The 25,772-nt window shown below is 36.3% G+C and overlaps 2 protein-coding genes across 2 annotated transcripts; one reads left to right on the plus strand and one right to left on the minus strand.

Moving 5' to 3' along the window:
* The first annotated feature begins 1,700 nt into the window (after window positions 1-1,700).
* LOC141597137 (uncharacterized) lies at window positions 1,701-4,244 on the plus strand. The gene is made up of 5 exons (XM_074417490.1): window positions 1,701-2,221; window positions 3,291-3,343; window positions 3,458-3,502; window positions 3,584-3,628; window positions 3,858-4,244. The coding sequence occupies exons 1-5, from the start codon at window positions 2,048-2,050 to the stop codon at window positions 4,204-4,206; spliced, it is 666 nt and encodes a 221-aa protein (XP_074273591.1). The 5' UTR covers window positions 1,701-2,047; the 3' UTR covers window positions 4,207-4,244.
* Window positions 4,245-5,160: 916 nt separating this feature from the next.
* LOC141597136 (subtilisin-like protease SBT1.8) lies at window positions 5,161-9,790 on the minus strand. Its single transcript, XM_074417489.1, has 2 exons — window positions 8,035-9,790; window positions 5,161-6,214 (listed from the first exon to the last, which is right to left on the minus strand). The coding sequence occupies exons 1-2, from the start codon at window positions 9,659-9,661 to the stop codon at window positions 5,544-5,546; spliced, it is 2,298 nt and encodes a 765-aa protein (XP_074273590.1). The 5' UTR covers window positions 9,662-9,790; the 3' UTR covers window positions 5,161-5,543.
* Window positions 9,791-25,772: the final 15,982 nt, after the last annotated feature.

Consider the following 25,772-nt stretch of genomic DNA (forward strand, 5'->3'; position numbering starts at 1 on the left):
TAAAATTTGAGTGGCCATATCTTTTACTCACGGGTTTCAAATGCAACAAGTTTTTTTTTGAAATTGTAGTTCTCGAAAAGATGAACGGTTTGAAAAAAAGAATCGTCGTCTTTAGAATTTAGGAATACGAGTTATGATCACTTAAAAAATTTCGGATAAAAAAATTAGGTATTTCATACAAAGTGGAAAACTCGGTACCATGTAAATTATCCTTTACTCCCTCCGTACCAGACCAATGGTAACACTTACCTAATACGGCCGTATCACACCAATGGTAACATTCCTTATTTGGCTCACAACATTACCAAATTATCCTTATATCCATTTGATATTTACATAAAATGTCACCACATACCCCACCTACCAACTCACAATTAAACCCACAATTACACACCCCACCTATTTTCTTCCCTCTTTACCACTTCTTTTACTCTTTTTTTTTAAAAAACTCCATTTTTTTAATCACGTTACCATTAGGAATAGTATTAATGATGGTGATGAACGGACCATGTATGAGAAACTCTTAACTGCTTCACGTGTATATATCAGAGTACGACGTCGTGCTTATCGCCCTTTTCCATCTGCCATACTCTGCAACAAAAACAAACTGTACAAGTTCACGTACGTACAGCATGCACCATCAGAAAGTGAGTGAGTGAGTGTCTTTGTGTAAGATTTTGCTGCTGTAGCGCACATTTTTCTATCGTTATGTCACTATTTTCACATCATTCAAAATATTTACAGTACTACTGTCTATAAATCTTTACAATTGTTAAAACTTTTGCTTTCCTCCTTTAACACAAATTCTGATTTATTAAAAACGTGTATATCCGTCTTAAACTTAAACGAGTTAAGTAGTTAGAATAAAACAAAACAGAATACATGGAATAAGCAACATATTTACCTTATATAGTTATATGCACATGCGAGATGATAATTAACCCGTTTTAAAAAGACTTGTTGAAACAACCACTTTATTGTGTAGCTTACAAGTGTAGTGTTAATGCTTATACTCATGGTTACGATCTTAAAACTTGACTTGAGAGGAATAAAATGAATATTAAGGGTACAAAATTCATTAAAACGCGTATTCATTTAGTAGTATAAAGACTAGCCATTATAGTAAATAACCAATTATGAAGTATAATAAATAAAGTACGGAGTAATTCCACAAAAATTCAAATGAAATTGATTATGAAGTATAGTAAATAACCAATTTTATGAGTGTATTTGGGACTATCACTATCCAGTACATAATTTCTCTTTCTCTTTTCTCTGACAAAAAAAAAAAAAAAATACATAATTTCTCTTTCCTACTTAAATTCAAGGGACATATGCTGTATTTATAACATAATCTTACACAACTACTCAAATCAAATTCATTTATACATAAACCTGTCAAAAATGACCCGGCTCAAAAAATCGACCGAATGCTGCCCGAAAATAACCCGACCAAACCCGTCCAAAAATATCATAAACCCAAGAACTGCCCGTCCCAATAATAACCCGCACAGAGACCGTCTCTCTGGAGTTTTTTGTGTTTTATAAAAGCGCAGTGTTACTCAATTTTGTTTATTTCAGTTGAATTAAATGCAATTTAGTTTAATTCAGAAGGATTTAGTTCAAAAGAACGGGATGTATAACATATCTTTTTTTTTCTTATAATGGTATAAAGGAAATCACTATGCCTCAATAATGGCACTCTTATTGTAGCAGACTAGCAGACGCATAAGATAGCAATAGTAGAGAGCGAGCTCCCTACGCCATAAATGTCATGTCTCCACAATTCATAGCTACACTTAAATTATATTGTCAGTCCACCAATCCACCATAATAACCTTATTTCTTACACTTTACCCACTTACCAGTTACCCTACATACTTTTACTTTGTAAATATATTGTTTCCCTATTTCTCCTCTCTTTTCACTGTCTACTAGTCTAACTACCCCAGGTTCTTGCTCTCTTTTAGAAACAAAACACCTTCTTGCCCTTTCCCCACTTTCTGCCCTTGTATATATCATTTTTTTGGGTTTCAAAATTATTAATATGGCTTGTGCTGGGTTAGCCTCTAACTCAGGCTCCGGTTCTGGTTCCGGTTCCGGCTCAGCAACGGTCCATTCACTCCCACCACCGCGCCCAAAGTCTCCTCCTGACTTATATGGTAGACGTAAGGAAAAGGCTAGGCTTCAATTGCTTGAAAGAGAAAGAGGTTATCTTGAGGTTAGTATTCTTAACTTATCTAAATAAACTATTTTAAATAATGCAAGTTTTAGTTAAAATAAAAATAAAAAATTACTACGTACTACGTAGCAAAAATTACTTGTCTAAATATCGCATTTGTTTAAGACATTAGTTTTAGTACAGAGTATGTTTTTTTTTATATATTTACGGTCAAAGTTTAGTAACGTCGACATTCAAAAAGAGATGTGACGGTTCGAGTTGAGTGGACGGACTAACATCTATGTCAAATAGGCTTTATAAGTACTTTTGTGGTAGATTATGATTTAGATTATGTTGGTACTTGGGCTATCTATTCACAATGTTAAATGTTCAAATTTTAGTAGGAAATGTTAGAGGGGAATCTAATAATTTTTCTGAGCTTTACACATTTTTTACTGTGACCTATACATGATTCACTGTTTTATAAAACTGTTGAGTAATAGTAGTAGAGTGATAATTATGTGTGGGAAAGCTACAGGATTTCTTTAAAGGGTAATTTAAATTGACAGAGTAGAAGAACCATCTAAGAATTTTAGTATACTCTTAACTAGAAACATTCTTCAAATGTCAGTATGTCCCTGCCAAATTAAGCAAATTTATTCTCAACTAAATATTATGATTTCTGGGTTATTTACTGTTTAAGAATTTTTTTTTTATTTTTTTTGTAGATTCCTAATATATTAAGTTTATGAGATTTCTGTCACATGACCCTGTGAATGCAACTAAAGTGCAAAGGTAGTATTGTGTTGGGAATGAGGTTCTTTTTTGGGGTTTGGAAAAAGAATCTATGCGACTCTTTTGGTTACTTAGTCACTTGGCCACTTAGTTTAGACGTCACTATCTGTTTTAAGCTTAAAACGGGTCAAATATATATTCTGTAGTGGCATGTATATAAGAATGCATAGGGAAAAACAATATATTTTCAAGTCTCTTGTGCTTGTTTATTTCAATCGTGCTCAAATAATTGAGTGTCGGACACAGGTACACGAGATAATTAAAAGAATCGGAGAAACATGGATTGGCTAGTGGTTAACTTGCATTTTTCTTATGAAGTTTTTTATGCAAACAGGAAGAACTGAAATATGTGGAAGGACTTCAACCTGCTTCTAGATGCTGCAAAGAGTAATACTTGGTTTTGCAATACACTTGTATATCATCTGTGTAGCATATTGAACTCTTGTTATATGGACACTTCAGAACTCACCCAAACCTTTAACTTACTGCAATTTATGGCAGGATTGTCGATTTCGTCTCTGCAAATCCAGATCCTATAATCCCAACGTAAGACATTCATGACTTTGATTTAATCTTTTATGTAAAATCTTCACCTTACTCATACTTTGTGGATTGGATTTTGTCCAGAAACAAGAAAATCCGCAAATCTTGTAGCCTGTGGAAGTGGCTATGGTATGTTTCACTCAAGTTTTAGTATCTGTATTTTACAATGTCAACTGAGTTAATTGATAAGGCAATTGAATAGCGGCACGCATAACCACAGCTCGAAACTCATCAGCAAGAATACTGATTTTGTGATTTCTTATACACTAATTCTAATGTTATGCTTAAATCAACTTTTGCCCTGAATGGCATGCAACCAAAGAGAAGTATCGATTCTAAGTATCAATTCAATGTGCAGCGGATCATCATGCGTCAGTTGTTCATCGATCTGCTGTTGCACCAAGTGCTCAGCAGGTATCAAATTGCCAGAATGCTGTCGTTGCAATTTAAAGGGGTGCTGCTCATGCATCAGCTGTTCGCTACCAAAATGTAGTTGCTGGTGCAATCCCTGCTTTTGCTGCTGCTGGTGTATAAAGAATGCATGCCCCAGAAGTTGTTGCAGTTGCAAGTCGAAAACCTGCACAAACTGTTGTCGCTGTCAATTTAAATGCTCTTGCCCAAAATGCCCCTCGTGCTCAAATGTATGCGCGTGTTGTGGTTGCTTGAGGGATTGTTGCTGCTGTAACAATTGTAGTATATGCTGTTAAGGGCTTGGAATGAATGAAACTCGGCGTCTTTTGGAGCAGATTGTGGAATCGGGTTCTATAAATTGTTTCTGTTGAATGTCAGGGAAATTGAAGAACCTGGTTAGTTCACTGGACAGTTTATTGGGTGTGTCTAGGTTGATACCTAAAGGCATGACACATGAGCTATGTTGTACTCCCTCCCAGTCACTATAATGTTCCCTCTTTCCTGAAACGGATTATTCAACTAATATTCCCCTTTCTATTTTTAGAAACTTTTACTCTTATTTTATTCATTCCTCTCTCCTATCACCAAACCCCACACAACTCTTTTACTCCTATTTTATTATTTTCCTTTATGTTTTGGCCCCACAATTCTTTATTTAACTACTAATAATTTATCCCTCTCTCCTATCACCAACCCCACACAACTCTTTTACTCCTATTTTAATACTTTTCCTGGAGTATTGTGCCCATATCAAATGGGAACAATATAGCGACTGGGAGGGAGTATAATATTTCAGTTCCTTTTTTGTATCTCAACCGGTTGTTCAACTGTGTCGTCGCCGTCTCTGACTAACAAAACCTCCAGAGTCTAGAGGAGTTCAGACCTTTCTCATCCTTCATTTCCTGTCTAAAAGTCCCAGCTAAAGCCTCATACGGATGACTCTGACGAAGCCAGGATTTGAACTTGGGGGGCCGAATGAGTAAATATATAAGATGCTCTCGAAAAAATTTCGGAAAATTTCAAAAATTTTGTTCCCCCCGAAAACGAATGAAAATGGTGATGTTATCACTATCTACCACATTTAGAAATTTTTGAAACTGGGAATTTAAACCGAGTAAAACATGACAAATTTTACATGGTAACTCTATTTATAGTTGCGAGAAGTAAACGGTTAAAGTTGATATCTCGATTAATCAAATAAGGGAATAAGGAATATAAAAAAAGGGATAAAACTTAAAAGTAATACAATATTGCAAATAAACCTTCCTTTAATTGATCAAGGGAGCAGCAGGCCACCAGCATTTAAAGAAACACATCAATTGCAGAAGTAGAAGAACTAGATAAGCATTTTCATGGACTAATAATTAGTGATTACTGATTAGCCATCAGATGCAGTCGGCGACAACTTCAAATCATGCTTTCTAATTTTGATTGAGAGACCTAAAGCCAATACTTCTATTACCACTATTATAAAGCACTCAAATACAATTTCGAAGTGGAAAACACCGGATCAGATATATAAAGCCTCTGCCTCGATACCCCGACAGTGTTTATAGCCACTTGAAGCATCTCCGGTAACAGGTGATGCCTATAGGAGGAAAACATACAGTACCCAGCTAGAAGAAGGAAAAGCTCACAGTATCGCATCCCACGTGAAGGAAACTGGGCTTCTGACTTGGGACTTTTTGCTGAACCACAAAATCGACCCAAAACCACTTTTACTAGGAGGAGGTACCATTCCTTTCTTTGCGGAAAACGAGACCGTGTATTTCTTCTTTTCCCCCACACTCCTGAAATAGAGCTGAGTAGGCCTCACCTTGACTCCCACATTTGGGGGTGCATCGGCATGAACTTGGTATAGAGTGTTTGGAGAGCCCACGTTAGTCAGCTCACGGGTGTACCTCACGACCCTGGACTTGCCAAACAAAATGGAGAATGACGGGTAGTTTAGTTGGCCAGGATCTGAAAGTTTTGTCGAGCAAGTTATGTTGGGCCTCTTAGTGACGGTCTGGAGGTGGACAGGGCTATACTGCAAGGAGCAGAGGAAGGCAATGTAGTCATTGGTTGAAAGGTCATAGACTAGTCCAGGTGACATGGCCTTGTGAGGGTCAACATGGCCTGCCCCGTGAGCCCACGGGTTTGAGAGGGACCCATCAGCAGCATCGCGAAGTGGGGCTTGCGTGTTGTCATGATTATAGGCGGTAGTCATTAGGGCAGATTTGATCGCGCTTGGGCTCCATTCTGGATGGGCTGCTTTGAGCAACGCTGCCAGTCCACTTATATGAGGGCATGACATTGATGTTCCTGCAATCAATACCCCATAAACCAATCGTAGGAGATTTAACTAGAATCGCTAGATAAACACAAAATGCATTACGAGACCCATTACAACATTATTACAGTGACATGATGGCTCCTACAAATAGCGAGGTAAGGGGGACGAGTGTACACCATCTCAACCGAGTGTTAACCAAACAAGAAGAGACTATTTCCAAATGACCCATAATGAAATTGAGTCGACAATTATGTCACTGTTGGTTCACATTAAAAAGAAACCAAACTAGTTAAGTGAAACATTTTGTTTACTCCATTATAAATTAATAATACAGAACCATAGATAGTGGGTGTTTGACTCCATGAGATCCATATATCATAAATCTGTAGCATGTGCCAATGATTGATTTATAAGCACTGAAAGTTCTAGGTTGGTTCTACCATTCCTGTAAAGAACACTTGAGATTCAGACACCTTATGTTACTAGATCAGTAGTAGATCATGACGGATTCCCGTCTCCCGGCCCCAAGTACTCATTTCAATTCCCATCCTTGATTTCTGGCGATATCTCCACATTTTTTCATATCATTTATAAACCTTTCTAAAAGTTGGAGAATGATGAGGGACTCCGTATAGTAGACATCTTATGAACAGTCAGGCAAATCTAGGATGAGGTCCATAAAAGCAAGTAAAGGTGGCATAGGCCAGCTAATGTGTGTTGAATATATCCACCCATTCACACATAGAACCGCAAATTATGCTAAGGCTTTAACTTTATCAAAGTTGGAAGTATGAGTAAGCTCCCCATCATTTGGCACCACTTTAAGAGGTTTGTGGGATACCATACCATTAAGGACATCATCACATCAATGCATCATGACCTTAGGAAACATAGATGATTGACCCATTTCACACTTTCACTCATTGCATTGAAACAAGATGCACATAATGATAAATATTATCCCGATGCCTTAACCGGCTTCCACCCATGGAGAGCCATAATGAATACGACGACACAGCTCCACGCAAAAGGATGAAAATTATGTTGTGAATTGTATCGACCAGCTCACCAACCGCTAATACACAATTCCAAAGGAGACACAATATAGTGAATTATTTTATTTGAGTTCATCCAGTTCGAACCAGACAACCACTTTGCTTTCATTAGACTTGCATGATAAACATTAACATGCCAGCAGACAACTCTCTGTTCTCTAAAGATCAGTGTTCATTTCTAATAATGCTTGGAAACTAGACTTGCAGCCAGGAGGACTGAATCCTCGGTCTAAACTCGGGCAATTAGAGCATAGATTTGTACCTAATTTCAGAATTTTGAAGAATTAAACGTATCATTGGACAATAAACCCGTCCCAAGTATTTACCACATGCTATGCTACATGACTCAATGTCTGAACTCACAGCAAAATCCCAGGTTTTGCAAATGAAAATATCAAGAAGAGGCCTTTTCTGTCGAGCAATTTCTCTTATAATCTCAATCAAACGTAATTTAATATTCCGTATCTGCGATCGACATTTCCTATTTACAATTACCTCACAAAATCCTACAAAATTGTAGCCTAATTTAGCAATTAACATCTACTCCCAAGTTTAGCAATTAAGCCAATTAGTAGCTTCCAAAACTATTAAAATCCTAACAACTTTCCAGTTTCCAATCAAAAACATCTCAATCACAACATTCAAACAATTGACAAACAAACAAACAACAAAACAATTAAATACCACAACACAATCATTAATCAAATCGCTTATCAAACATAGAAACAATTCCGAAACAAGCCTGCAACATCAACACACATCACAATCAAGAAGTTATGAGATTATGAAACTACCTGACATAATATTGAATTGAGTCTTCCTAGTATCTTTATCCAACCCAGTTGGACCAACAGCCTCGGACCAAGCAGCCAATATATTAACCCCCGGTCCAATCACATCCGGCTTCATTATCTCCGGTGTCACCATATTCGGCCCACGAGAACTAAACGCCGCCACTACAGGAGACGGTCTTACATTCAAAACCGTCCCACCAAAACTCAAAACAGCAGTTGCCCCTTTTCCATTCTTCCTAACATACTCCCTAATCACATTCCCAACCTTCATCCCAACCGCCACCGCCGGAATCAAATGCGCATCCGCCACCAATTCCTCCCCACTCGCCGCCGTATTCGCCAATATCATCCCTACCCCACCCGCTTCCTTGACCACCTCCCCCTTCTCCACCCTCGCATTTATACCCCTATCACACAACACCACCTTCCCCTTAACCATACTCGGGTCCAACGTTCCGGGTAAACACAAATTACTCGACCCGTTCCCTTTAGACCCGTATACTAACCCGACCGGTTTCCTCCCCATTCCGGGCCCACTGTAGAGCGACACTCCGATAAACTTCTTTGACCCGAGAACCGCGAAAGCGGGGAAATCACGGTCTAGAGTACCGGCACCAACGGTCATAATCCAAGGCGCGGTGTTAGCCAACGAGGCTTTGGTGGGACCACTGTTGCCAGCAGAGCAAGAGACGAAAATACCCTTTTCGACTGCAGTGAAAGCGCCGATTGCGATTGTGTCACGGAAATACGGAGCGGACCCGCCACCGAGAGAGAGTGACAGTACATCGACACCGTCTCGAATAGCCTGATCCATACCCGCAAGAATATCCGACCCGAAACAACCCGTCTTGAAACACACCTTATACGCTGCGACACGCGCACGGGGAGCCATCCCACGCGCTGTCCCCTCCGCGTAGCCGAGTAGACTGGCGTTGCGGACGTGTGACCCGGCTGCCGTGCTGGCAGTGTGGGTCCCATGTCCATCCACGTCACGGGGACTTAAGTCGGAGACGCCGGAGACACCGCCGGCGCCGGACGCCATCATGTATCCGTGAGAGAATGTCTTGGCCCCAATTAATTTTTTATTACATTTGACGTCGTTGTCGCATTTGCCCTTCCATCTGGAAGGAACAGGCGGCATACCGGAATCCGAAAAGCTAGCGGATTCGGGCCAAATACCGGTATCCAATACACCAATAATGACGTCAGAGGTGTCGATACCGGGTGCGGAAGTGGGTCCCGTTTCAACAGGAAGGTCGAGACCGAGAAATTCAGGAGTGCGGGTGGTGTGGAGTTGGTAAAGAGTGTCTTGGTAGACGCCGATGACGTCAGGGGAGTTACGGAGTTCTGCGGCTTGGGAAGGAGTGAGGGAGGCCGCGTAGCCGGAGTAAGCGGCGGTGTAGGCGTAGAGTAATGAATCGGAAGCGGTGTCGGTGTCAGAATCGGAGGAGGAGGAGAGGGATTGAAGGGAGGAAGAGTAGTAGTCGTGGTGCGTGTTGAAGGTGGAGGGGAGAGAGTGAGGGGATAAGTGGATAATGTAGGTTTGACGAGAGGTGGAGGAGATGAGAGGAAGGAGAGTGAGTAGGAGAAGGAGAGGGAGAGGGAGGGAGTAGATCTTGGACTCCATTGTTGTGGAGTGTGGAGGTTGGGGAGTAACTAGATTTTATGGAGAGAAAGGGGGAAAAAGAGGAGTTTAAAATGGATGAAGGGGAAGTAAAGCAGAAGAATAGAAAGGGAATTGGCAGCAATTGTTGTCGGGATTTGGGGTTGGTTTTCAGCGTTTTATTAACATTTTTTTGAATTGAAACAATTCGGTTGTTTCCTCAAGTTTGGTTTTAATTTAATTAATCAACCGTAAATCTGCATTTGTATTCATAATTATGTAAAAATTACTCCCTCCATCTCAGTCATTTGTTGTCTTTTAGTTTTGTTACAAAGATCAAGAAAAAAAAAAGATGTTCAATTACTAAATGATATGTGGACCAAATTAAGTGTGAATGACCAAATTGTTCATCAAATGCATTCCTAAAATAGAAAGGATAACAATTAACTGAGAAACCTCAAGATAAAAAAAGGACAACAAATAGCTGGGACAAAGGGAGTATAAAACTGTTCTATAGTGCAACCACTTCAAAAGTACAGTCGTATTTTCTCAAAGTATTCGAAGAAAAAAAACACTCAAATCTGTATCCTGAATCCGTTAAAATGTGTGTGAAAGAAGGATTGCGATCAAGCAAGGTTAGTTGTAACTAAAGATGTCTTAGCCTAGTGGAGTAGTAGCGAAGAAGGAGGTAGAATAGACAATAGGTTTCACGTTCAAAACTCGTACCTCTGATATTGTATTACCCTTGTACCTCATCCTACACCAAAAGCAAAACACAAAAATTAAGCAAGGTTGTAAGGAAAACAACCTAGATTCGTGGAGAATAGATAATCAACCGTCAAAACACCAAATCAGTAGAAAGTCCGATCGTGATCTTGACTAAACAGCTTCGTCTGTAAATAGGTAAAGTCAGGAAAATAGATAGCGTAAGCATCTCAGATATTACTCTGAGATCTATTCTAGTGAATAATTATTTATATTCTATAGTCTACATTAGGGGAAAATTCAAATTTAATGGTTTGATATTATCTTACAAAGTTACATAATTCTGATTAACCCATGAATTTGTACCCCTCTCATCCGAAGAATGAAATTTAGATCAATTATTTAGACATGTTTAATTTAGTTGAAAATTTAGCTCAACTGAATTAAATTTTGAAAAATTGATGGATCAGACTTATTTACTTTGTACTTGATAGGAAATTATATCAAGAAGGTTAGACTTGAATCTTATTTTAATTTCTTATCCACATTATTATAACTAGTGTAGTTCCCGTGCTATAGCACGGTACTTTTTAGATTTATTTTATAAAGAGATATTATCAATTAAATTATTTGCATAAATAAAGTATACTTTTAATTTAATGTTATAATCTACTAAATATAATATTAATAAGAGGTTGAAAAAAGAGTTTATTACCATAAGAAAACATTTTAAGTTAAGTTATTTTTTTACTATTAAAAATAACACAATAATTTTATACCGTTACATGCAACTAATTTATGACATTAATAGTACAATTATAAGTTAGTTGTATAGTTTTATTAAAACGCGTATTGACCTTAGAACGAAAAGCAGTAAAAACTATTCCTTGTGCCGAAAAAGACAATTTACGAATTATTAAAATAATGTTTTCACTTTTTTATTTCTAATAGAAAATATATAAGTGTTTTTACATCCTTAAAAAAATAGTCCATATTACTAAGACAAAAATTTACATAATAAATAACTGACGATTTCTTACAAAATAGGTAACATATAAATATAATATAAATTTAAATTTATACGAAATCAAGTTCACCCATCTAGCTTATAATATGACATGTAGAGTCCAAAATTATGGGCTATTAATAACTTTTACTTTAATAGATGGGATTTTTTGTCAGAAAATACCTAACATTAAGGGTAGTTTGTACCAAGGTACCTAACATTTTTTTTTTTGCCCAAAGATACCTAATATTTACAATTTATATGTCCTATGGCACCAAATGCCTATTTCCGTTAAAAAAAAGTCAACAATCGTTAGTTGACTAACGGTTGTCCTTTACATCTTCCCTTCCAAATCTATATTTTTTTCCCTCCATTTTTGCACTTTATATATCATGTTTTCTTTCATCCTCCATTATTACTTCACTCCCAAATGTTGGTGCGGCATTCCTGGTGCTGCGAAAACTTCCAAAATCCGGGTCGAAAGTTTATAGCTGGCAAGTTTTATAATTCAGAGACGGAAAAACGAACTTCAAATTAATTGGGTAATTAAGTTGCAGTATAATTAACGCAAAAATAGGAATTAGGGAACAATATTATTTTTTTGGTGAACAATATTATTAAAGCAAGATCGTCGCAAGAAAAAAAAAAACACAACTCAATTGAATACAAAAAGAAAGCAAGAGGAAGCAGTAAGAAGTTGTTTACCTTGGAGATTTCAGCTTGATTATGCAATGGCAGTAAAGTGTAAGTAAAGTTTGGTAAAAGTAAGAAATAAAGAGGAGAAGCAAAGGGCCGAATGTTTGATAAGTAAACGACTGTAAAAATGTGGTAACAATTACACAAATTCTCATTGAAGACATGACATATCCGTCACAAGCTGAAGACGGATACCATTTTACCTCACAATGTACCCACTTTTTCTCTCTCTGCAACACTATTCATGTGGTCCCCTTTCTCCACTAACCCATTTTGTTACCATTTTATCTCACAAAATATCCGTCACAAATGGTAACCCGTCACAAGGGAGACCAATTGTAACAATTAAAACACAAGCAACTTCTACCAAGTTCCGTTAGTCAACTAACGATTGTTGACTTTTTTCAACAGAAATAGGCATTTGGTACCATACGACATATAAATTGTAAATATTAGGTATCTTTGGGCAAAAAAATAAATGTTAGATACCTTGGTACAAACTACCCTAAATGTTAGGTACCTTCTTACAAAAAACCCTAATAGATGAGATAGAAAAAGTGGGCTACGTATAAGGTACACAATTTACAATCCATTAAATCTTGTTGTGTTAATAGTATTCAGATAAATAGGCCCAATTAAGAAGAAGTTTCTTTAGGCGGGAAAACTAAGAGAATTTGTATTCTCTTAGTAGTAGGGGGATTAAAATCCATAAAAGAATTAGGACTTTTACTCAACCCTTCTAAAATCCTTCATTGTGCATCAAAGTATTAAGCTAATGTCAAATGTATGTTGATAATAATTACATTTAAAGCAATTTGTTTGAGTATCTAAACATGCAAAAATGACTTTTAATAAAGAGATGAATTAAGTAGTAAACAATCACGATAACTTAATCTACCAACTCACTCTGTCATAGTGAATGTATGTTGTGAAAGACTGAGTTTACATAAAGACATGAAACTTATTCATTGCTTTATATTTTAAAACAATTAGTTTAATTCATGTCAAAATTATGTTGTGGAAATTCATATCTTGTGACATTGATAAACTTGTTATTACTGTGATAATTGTAAAACTGAGTAATGGGAGTCTTTGCACAACCTTTTTTTTCTATTTTTTCGTATGAATGAATGTACATAATCACCAATTTATATGGAGGTACTCATATAATACCCTAGGATGATGGTAGGAAGAAGACAAAGTCCTTTGTACAACATTCTAACTACATGTCACATATGTAATTATGTATGTACATTCAACTTACCCTTGTACTATCCTTACTTAGGGGACAAGTAATACATTCTCATTTCTTACTTGGTGGATAAGAGCACCCACAATAGAGAGGATTGATCATCCTCTTAGACCATCCACAATAAAGAGGATGAGAGATCCTCTTAACACTCTCTTTCCTCTAAAGGACATCCTCTCTATTATGAGGTACTTCCTCCATTCTCATTTAATGTACCCATTTTCCTTATTGGGCCATTTCACTTTGATGTACCCATTTCATTTCTTTCTATTTTTGGGTATGATAAATGACCATATTGTCCTTGTTACTTATCCATATTTACATAAAATGCCATCAATTAACACTACTAATTTTCTTATTAACCTAATCTATTTTACTAATAACTCCCTCCCTTTTTTTTCCCACCATATTTTCCATATATACCCAAATCTTTCCCATATTTAAATCACTCTCTCTCACCTCTCATCATTAATTCTCTCATCCGTCCCCCTCTATTCTCTAGATCCTTCCATTGAAAACCCTAAACAACTCCTTCTCTCATTGCGCCGTTTGCTGCCTCTCACATTCTCATCCTTCCATTCTTTCTAGATCTTTCTCTCTCTCTCTCTCTCTCTCTCTCTCTCTCTCTCTCTCTCTAATTTCAGACCTCTCACATTCTTCATCCTCTTTGATTTTTGATTAATCTCTCATTATGTCTACAAAAAAACTTGTCATCAAATCACAAATCTGGAACTTCTTATCATGCATCGCTTGATCATTGTTTATATTTACCAGGTTTGGGTCATGTTGCTCCTAATACATACTCGGGTTACGGGAGCCTACTTGATTCTGACCTCGACGACGATAACGAGGCTACATCGGCGTTTAACGCCGATGTGTAAATACTTTTGTCCCCAGTTCGGTGATTGAGTCCATCCCCATTATGTTCGAAAGTTGATGATGTTCTTGCATGTGGTAGATCTGGTGATTTATCACCAAGTTCGAGGAGATTCAACCAGTTGATTGAACGAAGCGTAGAGAGGCAAAAGAAAAGGGAAGAAAAGAGAGGTAATTTTTGATAATTGTTGCTGCATGTGGTAGATCTTTTTAATTTTATACCATAACCTTTTCTTTAATTGAATAATAACGGGTTGTTTTTGTTATGTGCTTGTAGATGTCCCTGATATATTAGTCGATGAGGTTGTTGAGGAGAAACTCATGTCGGGGGAAAGTCAGAGATCGGCTGATTTGTCACCAAAGTCAAAGGGGTTCAAAAGATTTTGTGATAAATACTTACATAAGGGGAAAAAAACTTGATCACAAGGGAGGTTCTTTTCCAACACTTCTTTTCCATAATTGTTGTTTTCTGGTTTTTTGCTGTTTTCTGGGTTTTTGCTGTTTTCTGGGATTTTTGCTGTTTTCTGTGTTTTTCTGCTGTTTTCTGGGATTAATGCTGTTTTCTGTTTTTCTGCTGTTTTACGGGTTTTCGCTGTTTTTTTCGGGATTAATGCGGTTTTTTTTCTTTGTTTTACGGGTTTTTTGCTTTTTATTTTTTTTCATTTTTCGGGATTAATGTTGTTTTTGTTTTTTCACGTTTTTCGGGTTTTCATTGTTTTTGGGATTTTACGGGATTTGATTAGGACAATTTCGGGTATTCTCATTGTTTTACGGTGTTTGTAATACTTGGGTTTTCTGTTGATTCTAATGAATTTTCTGAGTTTTGCTCAGTTGGCTGATTCATTATGATGTACCCATTTCCTTCTATGACACAATCCTACACTAAACCTCAATGAAAGTCCTAAAGTGACTGAGAGGTTAAGTTAATGTTCTTTGATTGTCACAAATATCGATATAAACCTAAAATAAGTGCTCCATGTTGTTGCCACTAATGTCATTATGTGATGTAGCCATGTTGAGTTACACTTCATCTTAGGTTTTTATGATTAATGACCCATATTTGATGCCACCAAGGGTTTTTTCATGTTGAGGCAAATTTACTGAGTTTCCATGTTATGTTGCCCTTGATGAGGCACTTATATGTGGTCAAGTTACTCAATGAGGAAAACTTGCTTGCTGAGAGTAACAATGCAATGAACATTAAACTTAAATACTTCTAGCCATTTGCATTTCCAAATTGATTGCTTACATAGTTCATTTGTCAACAAACCGATCTTACATACTTCACCAAAATGGACCATTACTATGTTGCTTAGTTTCTGATATTTGGCTTGACAAACAATCATGTCAAAAAGATCCATGATGATTGTTTGTCATACCAAACACCTAATTGGGTTTTCTCAAAATGGGACTTCAATACCTAGGTCTAACATGAGTTGATCTAATTCACCTATACATCCACAAGTAATTAAAAGCGAATACACTCCTTCACCAATTCTTCATCGACTTGTAAATCTCTAGGAAGTGTCCCTTGTCTTCTTTGTCTTTGCTTTGGCCAAGTGTGGTAGTGGGTAATCATTATGCCCTTTTTTTTCATTATTTCAACCATACAAGCTTGCAAGCTTAGCCAAACATTGTCTAGTGTTAATCTTTCGCTTCATATGCTTCGTGACACTTGTGACCAACTCATCAACTGTCATGGCTGGATTTTCATCTTGTAGTGATTGTATTGACCTAAAGAAACCTAAATCTAAGATGTTTAGGTCGGGAGAGTTGGTGGTTGTTGTGTTAACTCGATATTAAACCCATTTGATGTGGTCGCCTCCATGAAATCTTTATCTTTCCCATTAAAATGAGGCTTTGCATTATCTTGTTGAATGCTTATGTTCTTACTTTCGATGTTGGCCATTTTGTTTAATGGTGGAATAACTTTGTTGATAAATGCTTCTTTTGTGACTTTCTTGGTGATTGATTCAACTGGTTTTGTCACCGGTGTTCAAACCTCTCTATTTTTGCTTCTCCTTTTAGTGGTTCTTGGAATGTAAATGGCCATATACCTATTTTGCCATCAAATAGAACTTCACCATTCTCCTTGTAAGTCGGCCTTGAATCGCAGCCCAAAAACATTACCTTTGTAATGTATCTCTTGCTCTTACAACTCCTATATGGGAGTGCTTCATTCTTTGCCTATGTAGTACCTACACATTGGATTTGTCATATAGAACCACTTTTCATCTATGTGAATAATACATCCCATGTCCTTAAACATTACACACCTCAAGATTCTATCAAAGACTAATTTACCCAACACAAAATGTAACCTAATGATCTTGTGATCTTCACTCAATTTGGATGTATAGAGTTTGTGTGAGATTTAATGATACCTTCCTTTACCCATCTATGGCAGGTAGATGGTGAATGACCTATAGCCTTGCCCAACCTCTTCAAAGTTGTTCTCTTTGATTTATGAAGTGCCATGATGACCTCTATTGGACAAGGTACCCTTGCTTTACCCTTCTTGCCTTTAATTTTACTCCTTACATTGATAGGCACTTCATGTTCCCTCTGTCTTTTAGCTGCTGTCCATATCTGAAAAATGCATTTCCTTGTGACATTGAATTTTTCTGCAACTTCATTCATCATCCCATGTCGTGGTTTCCCGTTTTTGCAGCTCTCAAACAGAAGGCACACAACCCTATGCCTCTCATCGTCACTCAAGTTCGGTTTTTTCATAGTGTAAACTCAGATTTTGTAATTTTTTTTCTAAAAGAAGTTGTTGTAATGTTGCTGTAATTTTTTCAGCTGTAATTTTTTTTGTAGAAGTTGTTGTAATGTTGCTGTAATTTTTGGTTTTGAGGAGGTTTTTCTTACTTTGGCAGTGTAATTTGTTAGGCTCAATGCTTTATGTAATCCTATTTAGCCTAAGTCTAATGATGTGATGTATTTTGGTGGGAAATTTAAAACTTTCATTTTCCCCCTCATTTTGTAAAATATCTTTTCCCACACATTTTTCCCTCTCTTTTTCTGGAAACCAGGTAATCTGATTTTTGGTGGGAAGATTAACACATACCCCACCACTAAATAGATGTACTTTATTTGATAATTAAACACACATTTTACTTCTAATCTTTATGCATTGGTTTTTGATCCAAAAGTAAATGGGAACATCATTATAGAATGGAGGAAGTACATGTTAGATGCCCTCTTAGCAAGAGGAAGATGCTTACTTCCTCTAGTTTTAGAGGAAACTAGAGGAAAGCTTACCTTGGCCCTAGTGCCTACCAACCAATCACTATTTGTCTTTTACCTAATAATACTTTTGTTTTTTTCTTTTTTAAAATTTTAGAGATTATTTAAAGTATAAGAGATAATGTAAGAGGATCCTCTCTATTGTGGGGAAAATTAATGAAAGAGGATGGTGATGGTGAGAAATGAGGTGAATGAAAGAGAAAATGAGGTGTCAAAAAAATAGAAAGAAAGAGAAAAATTAAGAGGAAGATAACATACTCTCTATTGTGGATGCTCTTAACCCTCTCTCTCTTCTAAGAGGACATTCTCTCTATTGTAAGACATATGTTACATGTCCTCTTAGTAAGAGGAAGATGGTTACTTCGTCTACTTTTAGAGGAAAGTAGAGGAAAGTAAACATTGACCCTAGTGCGCACTAACCAACCATTATTTTCTTTGTGTCTAATAATTTATTTATTTGTCAAATATGAGATTATTTAAAGTAAGATTAATAATTTAAGAGGATCCTCTCTATTGTGGTAAGAAAACTAGAGGAGATAAAGGAAGATGATGATAATAATGAAAAATAAGATAAATAAAAAGATATTGAGGTGTCATAAAAATAGAGGGTGAGTGAAAAAATAAGAGGAAGGTAACCTCCTCTCTATTATGAATGCTCTAAAAGTAAGGTAGTTTTTGGGTCAGTAAACTTCTTTGGTTTGTCAATTGTTTCTAGATTTTATGCATTTCTTTTACACTCCCTCTGAAGATGAGTGTGCTGTTGTGTTGGTTCATGGTGAGAGGCTTTGTAAATACGTCTGCTAGTTCATGTAGGAAGGCATTTGCCATTTATCACATCCATTTGATATGTTTGCCCGTCATTCATCATAGCTACAATAGCTAACAAGGATCTCACGTACTGTGGTGGTCATCTTGGCCATTGGTGCAAATGTCTTTATATTATCCAGTTATGCCCTTTGTTTACTTCCTTGAATGACAAGCTTTAGTTTACCAACTTAAAATATGCAATGCCCAGAGTAATTTTGAGATTTCAATGCTTCATAAATATCCTTGAAAACACAATTTTGAAAAATATTATCTTTTAATCGAATGGTTTACACTTTCGCAGTTTAAGTCTACTTAAAGCTAAGAATAAGTGAACATAATCTTTACTTTTTCGCAAATTCTCCCTTGTGACGGGTACTATTCCGTCACAAACACTGTTCACATTTGCGACGGGCTAAATGTGACCACTTTTTGATAAAATGTGACCATTTTTTTTAGGTGACATTTTATGAACAGTACTTGAGTGGTTACATTTTATCAAAAAGTGGTCACATTTGCCCGTCGCAAATTGTGACCGTTACAAAGGAGAATTGCTGTTTTTTTTAGCTTAATTTTAGTTTTTATAAGTCCGGTTCAGATAGACATTAAATAAAATCGAATTAATTTCAACTAAATTTATAAGGATTGATATTAAGTTTAAATGAACATGATCTAAGTGTTCTTAGTCAACATTGACAAAGGTTTTACTTAGACAATAGATGAGTGCGTAACCGGATATTTTTAGGCTCTTTTCTTTTCGGCTGAAAAGAGCTAATTGAATTGAACTTAATAGAGCTGAGATGAACAAAACTGAGTTGAACTGAACTCAATAAAGTTAAACTAAATTAAGAGTTAATTTGTGAAAAATATGATAAACTGAACTAAACTGAATTGAATGAAGCTGAACTAAACTCTGAAAAATAGGAAAGAATCATGGTGATCAGCTAACAAACGCGTATCAAAAGAACAATACTCCCTCCATTCAATATTTATCACCCCATTTCTCCATTATATATGAGAGGTATTATATTGAAATGGGGTGATAAATGTTGAATGGAGGGAGTATATCCCATGAGAGTGCATTTATTGGTTTCATATACAGAATAAGAATATGATGCAGTAAGAGACAATTATTATTAAACATAGTCAGAATGTAAGGTGGCCAACCATGTTAATTATGCCACAGAGGAGTGTAACACATGGTGAGGCGGGATTATGGGAATGTAAACATTCAAGTCGCTCTCCGGTTGTAACGGCTATTTTTACGTATGAGCGAGCACCCACACCGTTAGTTGTCATGCATTTGCCACAATAACAACAATAACAATGCTCCATACTCTTCTTTCTGCCTTCCTTTTTTGACTAATTTCGCCTAACTTTGTCTCTAACGATTATAGCTTCGACCAACTTTTTCTTGTTATTGGTAGAATTAAAGCCCTATTTCTCATTTGGAACGGAAAGTTACATTTTCTACTTCTATTTTTACGTGAGCACCCACACCGTTAGTTGTCATGCATTTTCTACTTTTTCTTATTATTGGTAAAATGACTAAAATCTAAGTTTGAGCTCAATATCGGCTCGGAAATTTTAGAACTCAAAAAATTAAAGTTCGGAATTAACTTGGATTAGGCTCGAGCTCAACTCAAGCTCTGTTAAATCATTATTTTCTGTACCTTTTTAGCTTTTAAATCAAATTTAAAATATATATGTTTTAAGATAAATGAAAATATAAAATACTTGTCAAATATACTGCTAAAAATATAATCATAAATGCTAAAATAAAGTTTTATTAAGAACAAAAAAACCATTGTAGAATACCAAAATTAAATACAATATAAAAATAAAACGAGCCTAAATGAGCTTTCGATCCGAGCTGTACTAAGCTCTAAATCGCCTCGGATTTGGTCAACCACGGCTCGAAATCGGTGCAAAATCACTTTTGACCGATTTGCTAACTCAAATATTAATATTAAAACATTATAATTATTCCATATCTTTAACCTAATAAATACTCCCTCCCGATCATTTGTTATATATTCATTTCGGCACGAAGACCAAAGAAATGAGAAAAAAAATAGAAAAATAATGATAAATTAAGGAGTTCTCTCACATGTCCATTTGCCCACATTACATACTCGTTCATTTGTGTATATTTTAACATAAGTAGAAATAGATAACAAATAAGGGATAAACTTTAAAGCAGAAATAGATTATAATTGATCGAAACAAAGTAGTAACATATCTTCGAGTTCAGCAAGTCTCCGTTGTGACCGACAAAGTTTGCGATGAGTCAAGGCAGGATTACCCATATAGGTAGATAAGACAAAATATATTGTTATTCCCTAAACACACTACTTTTATTTTATCTACCATTCTACCCATATATGTAGTATTTGATCTGTCGCAAATTTATAACGGATATGTCCGTCAGAATCTGTCCTTCGAGTTATCCTAATTAGATAAGCTTCTTAAAGCTTAGGTCAACGTTAGACGTACGTAAACAGAGTTTATATTGAGATTTTTTTTATTTTTTTTTGACAGCAAGTTTATATTGAGATTGATATGCGTAATGTTAAGGCATACACCTGCATGCCGACCCCAAGTCTACAATATATTGACATGTGTCTAAATATATGTTGACGAATGAAGCATGCAAGAAGTTACAATCTCGTCTTCATTGGTTTACATTTTGGCATTCTGCAATTTTCAGGAATACCGCTGTTCCAATTAATCCTTTATTCATTCACACATTCATTTATGCCATTTATGCCACAGACCACAGTATACAGTATACTCCTTTATACATTTGAATATTTGATTGATTATTATAATTCATAGATTGGATGACCATTCCAACGTCCCTAAAACTCAAATGCCACCGTCATCATCCACGATACAACGATAGTGTGCATCAGTGCATGTGATCCATCAATTCCATTAATTCCATTAATTGATAGTTAAAATAAACACAAATTCGTGTTTACTTTAAGATAGTATATATATCAAATCACATAGTGACATAGTGAGTTACTCACGAAATTGATAAACTAAGTGATTGTGTAAATGATTTTTGTGTTGTCTTATTTCATTAGTTTCTTAGCAATATATAGTACAATGAGAACGGAATACAATAATTGAATACAAAGAACCTACTTAGCCAAATACAATGAATTGGCTAATACAAAGAATTGGTAAATACAATTGACGGAAAACTATGCAATGGTAAATACAAGGATGACGGAATACGGAGGAGGCCTACACGGCCTAATACCCCCCTCAAACTAGAGCATGGAGATCAAGAATGCCTAGTTTGCGAAGGAGGAAATCAAATTGAGACGATGCCAAGGATTTTGTAAAAATGTCAGCGAGCTGGGATTGGGTAGGCACATGAATCGCTGTAATCAAACCATCAGAAATAGCGTCACGAATAAAATGGCAATCAACCTCGATATGCTTCGTCCATTCATGAAAGACAGGATTTTGAGCAAGATTAATTGCTGACTTACTGTCTGTAGATACCCAGTATCTCACCTTCCAAAAACCACCCGATGATGATCGGACTATAACGTGTTTTTGATATGCGTGTGTGGATTGGCTATACATGAGACGGTTTAATGCACTACTCGGATATGAAAAATGATTTCAAAAGTTTTCTAACTTCATTTGCATTAAAATAACACTATTTAGAGTTAAAACCGTCTTCGGACCCAAAACCGACAACTCGAGTCAACCTGAGTCAACCCGATTCAACCCAAATCTCGAATGTCAAAAATAATGCCATGAATGTCTTTATCATGTCATTTCCATTAAAATAACTCTATTTAGAGTTAAAACCGCTTTCGGACCCAAAACCGACTCAGAAACCCGCAACTCGAGTCAACCTGAGTCAACCCGAGTCAACCCAAATCTCGAATGTCAAAAATAATGCCATGAATGTCTTTATCATGTCATTTCCATTAAAATGACCCTAATTAGAGTCAAAACTGACACCGAGCCAAAAACCGACTCGAAATTCAAATCCCGACTCAAACGGGTAAAACCCGAGTCAAAGATACAAAATACCTACCCCAAATATCACCTAAGAGTAAGCTTACACGGCTAAGCAAACCACAAAGACCACAAATCACAACCAACAAAACATTGGTTAGAACAAATGCAAAATCCAAATTTGCGAAAGGGACAGTACACTCCATTGAGTCACGGGGTGGCTCGCGCCTCAATGGGGTGTCTCCTTAGCCTCCAAGCAAAATCGACCGACCTACCATCCCACATTTCTCTATAAATACCCACCATCACACAACATAATATTCACGCGAGAGTTCGCCCCCTCACATCTCCCTTAAACTTCTATACTCGACTTCCTAAGTCACAAAATCGACACGTGTTTACGACCTACCGATCGTAAACACAAGCCTTACACATATTGTTTGGTACCGTCGCCGTGCATTCGACCGACCCATTCGACCAACTCAACTCATCAATCAACATGTTTTAATTAACATATTTTTAACTCATTTTCAAAACAAAATCCTTTTTTAAGGCACTCTTTTTAAACTTCTTGATCGTGAGTAGTCGCTACGAGAAAACTTGTCTCTAAAGTCGTCTATGTCGCAAACATCATACACGTAAGTTTGAGGGTGTAAATAACTCACTTTATTTCATGTATTTACTGTTTTTATGAGTCTATAAGCATGAACAATGCATAACACGATTCAAATATAGGTTAGACGAGCCAAAACCGAGTTTTGGACCGAGACAGAAGCCCTTTTGTAACGCCCCGTAATTTCGGACCGTTGATATATTGCGGAAGTAATTTATTAATCAAGTAAAATTTGATATTAATGTATTTGAAGTAATAATAATTCAAAGAAATATAATTTTATTATATTTTGAAGTAAAGTAGTATTTATTATGATAGTTTCGAAATGTTTAAAAATAGTTTAAACTGTGTAAAAACTTTTTATTTCGAAATAAGGGCATATCGGGGAAAAATGACAACTCTTTTGAAAATTGGGCAAACGATTTTGGAAATGGGTCGTATGAGTATTCAATTTTCTTGTAATCTCGTGTTTAAGAACTTTGGTCTTGTCGGAATTTGCGATTAATGACGGTTAATTATTATCGAAACGAGCCAAAACCGACTCGTAAAATCCCGACTAAAACCCGCTCCCTTCCTCCTTTCCTCTCCCTTTCCCGCGGCACCCTCCCCCTTCCCTTTCCTTTTCATTTTCTTTTTCCTCTTTCATCTTCCTCTATGTTCTAAAACCTTCCAAAACCAAAAACCACCATCAAAATACAAAATCCAAGCAAATTTCATCATAATTTCTTCGTTACTAGTCCGTTTTTCACAAAATTTATATTTTCGGAATCCTCTCTTCGAGATCTACAACCTAGTATGTTTTAATTTCAGTTTTCTTGATGTTGATTTAAGACGATTTTGGCATAATTTCGGTTTTTATACTTATTATTGTGTTTTTATTGTTTATTTAGGTGAAGATTTGGAGGACGAGTTTGGGGACTCGTATATTGTTGAAGATAGTGGCTAGTTGTGTGTTAGGGTTTGATATTCAAGGTGCTAATTGCTCATTTTCTAGCTTAAGGTAACATATTTCGAGTTAATCGACAAATAGTCGTCACATTCTTTGCTTTTTGTATGTTTTTGTGATTTTTGTTTGAGTAGTAAATTTTCACATGATAAAATGGGTTGCATGCATGTCTAATGCTTGTCTTTTGTTAGTTTAAGTTAACATATTAGTATAGGAATGATTAATTGATGTTTCAGACGATGTTAAACTGAACAAAAATGGAGAAATGGAGGGTGGGGGTGGTGGCCAGCCGAGCAGGCAGCCGTGCGGGCCAATGGCCGGGTCGGTCAGGCCGTTGCTTGTTTCGCGGTTTTTCATGCAATATTGGTCATTTCGGGTTAATTAATGTTATAGTTAGTATAAGTCACATATGAGTACACTTTTGAATTGAATCATATTAGTAGTAAAAATTATGTTAATGGTAAAAATTATGTTTGTATTGGTAGTTGCACATGTTAGTATAGGTTATAAAATGAAATTGTAATGAATAGGCTCAAAATGAATTTTATAGCAATAATTGCAATGTTTTGATGATTGTAGAAAAATCGAGCCTTAGTCCTTTTGATTGATTCGATGTCGATCAATTGAGTGATTGGTCACCGCAATTTAACCCGCACTGTCGCAGATCGGGGTTTCGGGTAAAAATTCGGTTGGATGAAATTTTATATGAATTGGATAATCGGCCTTTTTCTTGTTTTAGGCCATTTATTATATTTTTATTTCACATGTGTAGTTAATTGATTTGAGTAGCTTCTTATATTGTAGAAACGGCCCTAGATTCCCTGAAACCTTTAATATTGTTAATATTGTTAGAATTGGAATTGGTATTAAATACTTTTTGCAGGTTGTTGTGTTTGTCATAGATAGGTCTTTATAGTCTTTGACGAGTATATGTTCACTGCTTAATAGCCTTTGTGTTCCTGACTTGGTGGGATTATATCCAAGTTGGGGCATGACCTCGTTACTTATTTTGATAGTAAGTGGTCAGCTTAAGTACTAGCCAACCCTTTGGTGGACTCCTTAGGGTACTCACTTTGTTTTAGAAAAATTGTGGGTCTTGGGTGCGGTGGTGTGTATCCGCATGTCTAGGTCTGCGCAGATTTTAGGCTAGGGTTGTGTTGTGTCTTGGCCATGTTTTGATAGAACCTCTGAGCCAAGATACCGGTTCGATTACCTTCCCTACCTCGTGGTATAGACTCGAGTTACAGAGTGACTATTGACCGTACTAAGAACTTATGCATGTCTTTGATATATTGCCCTTTCTTGTATGGTGATTTTATTAATTGTAATAGGTGAGATGTAAGCCGGTTACAATTGATAAAGTTTGGATTACTATTTGTTATATGTTTCACATGATAGTTTAGTTTGGTCAGTTTAGGGGTCATAGGTTAGAATACTTGATAATTAAATTGTTTATCATATTGTTTACATGTTACACTACATGTTACATTAAATATGACATTTCGTGGCTGGGAGGACTCGAAGTTACTCCCCACTGAATTGTGGCTTTCGTGTTTGTATAAAATGCGATTGTGAGTTGATGATGCTTAGTTGGGGTACACGGACGAGCTAGTGAGCAAAAGAACCTTGGACCTAGTTTGGCTATTTTTGTAGTAAACCTTTTAACTTTTGGTTGTGTATATATTTTGATGGGACATATGTCTCCCTCTTTTTCTTTGGGTTGTATCACTATAATTCCTTGTCTTTAGCATAGTTATGTAAATTAGTTTATTAGCTTTTGCAGGTTTTGGGCACTCTTAAGTTGGAGATGTTTGTGAATGGTTTAGGAAAGTTTTAAAAATTACAGGTTTTGTCTAGTTGAACCAATTACAAACATATCCTGTCAGTTTTTCTGTAAATTTTACGTATTTAATTAACGTTTTTTTTAAAGGGTGTCACACCTTTGATATGCAAAGTGGCTCACGCCTCTTGTGGGTCTCGGGTCAGACTCATCCGTGATTGTTC

The sequence above is a fragment of the Silene latifolia genome, chromosome 8 (assembly GCF_048544455.1).
Source record: "Silene latifolia isolate original U9 population chromosome 8, ASM4854445v1, whole genome shotgun sequence".
NCBI classification, from domain to species: domain Eukaryota; kingdom Viridiplantae; phylum Streptophyta; class Magnoliopsida; order Caryophyllales; family Caryophyllaceae; genus Silene; species Silene latifolia.

Excerpts from the sequence above, each read along its gene's own strand:
- LOC141597137 (XM_074417490.1), top strand. The coding sequence starts at position 2,048 with ATGGCTTGTGCTGGGTTAGCCTCTAACTCAGGCTCCGGTTCTGGTTCC. Across the intron at positions 2,222-3,290 it reads GAGAAAGAGGTTATCTTGAG|GAAGAACTGAAATATGTGGA; the intron begins GTTAGTATTCTT and ends TTATGCAAACAG. Across the intron at positions 3,629-3,857 it reads AGCCTGTGGAAGTGGCTATG|CGGATCATCATGCGTCAGTT; the intron begins GTATGTTTCACT and ends TTCAATGTGCAG.
- LOC141597136 (XM_074417489.1), bottom strand. The coding sequence starts at position 9,661 with ATGGAGTCCAAGATCTACTCCCTCCCTCTCCCTCTCCTTCTCCTACTC. Across the intron at positions 6,215-8,034 it reads TCAATTCAATATTATGTCAG|GAACATCAATGTCATGCCCT; the intron begins GTAGTTTCATAA and ends TATTGATTGCAG.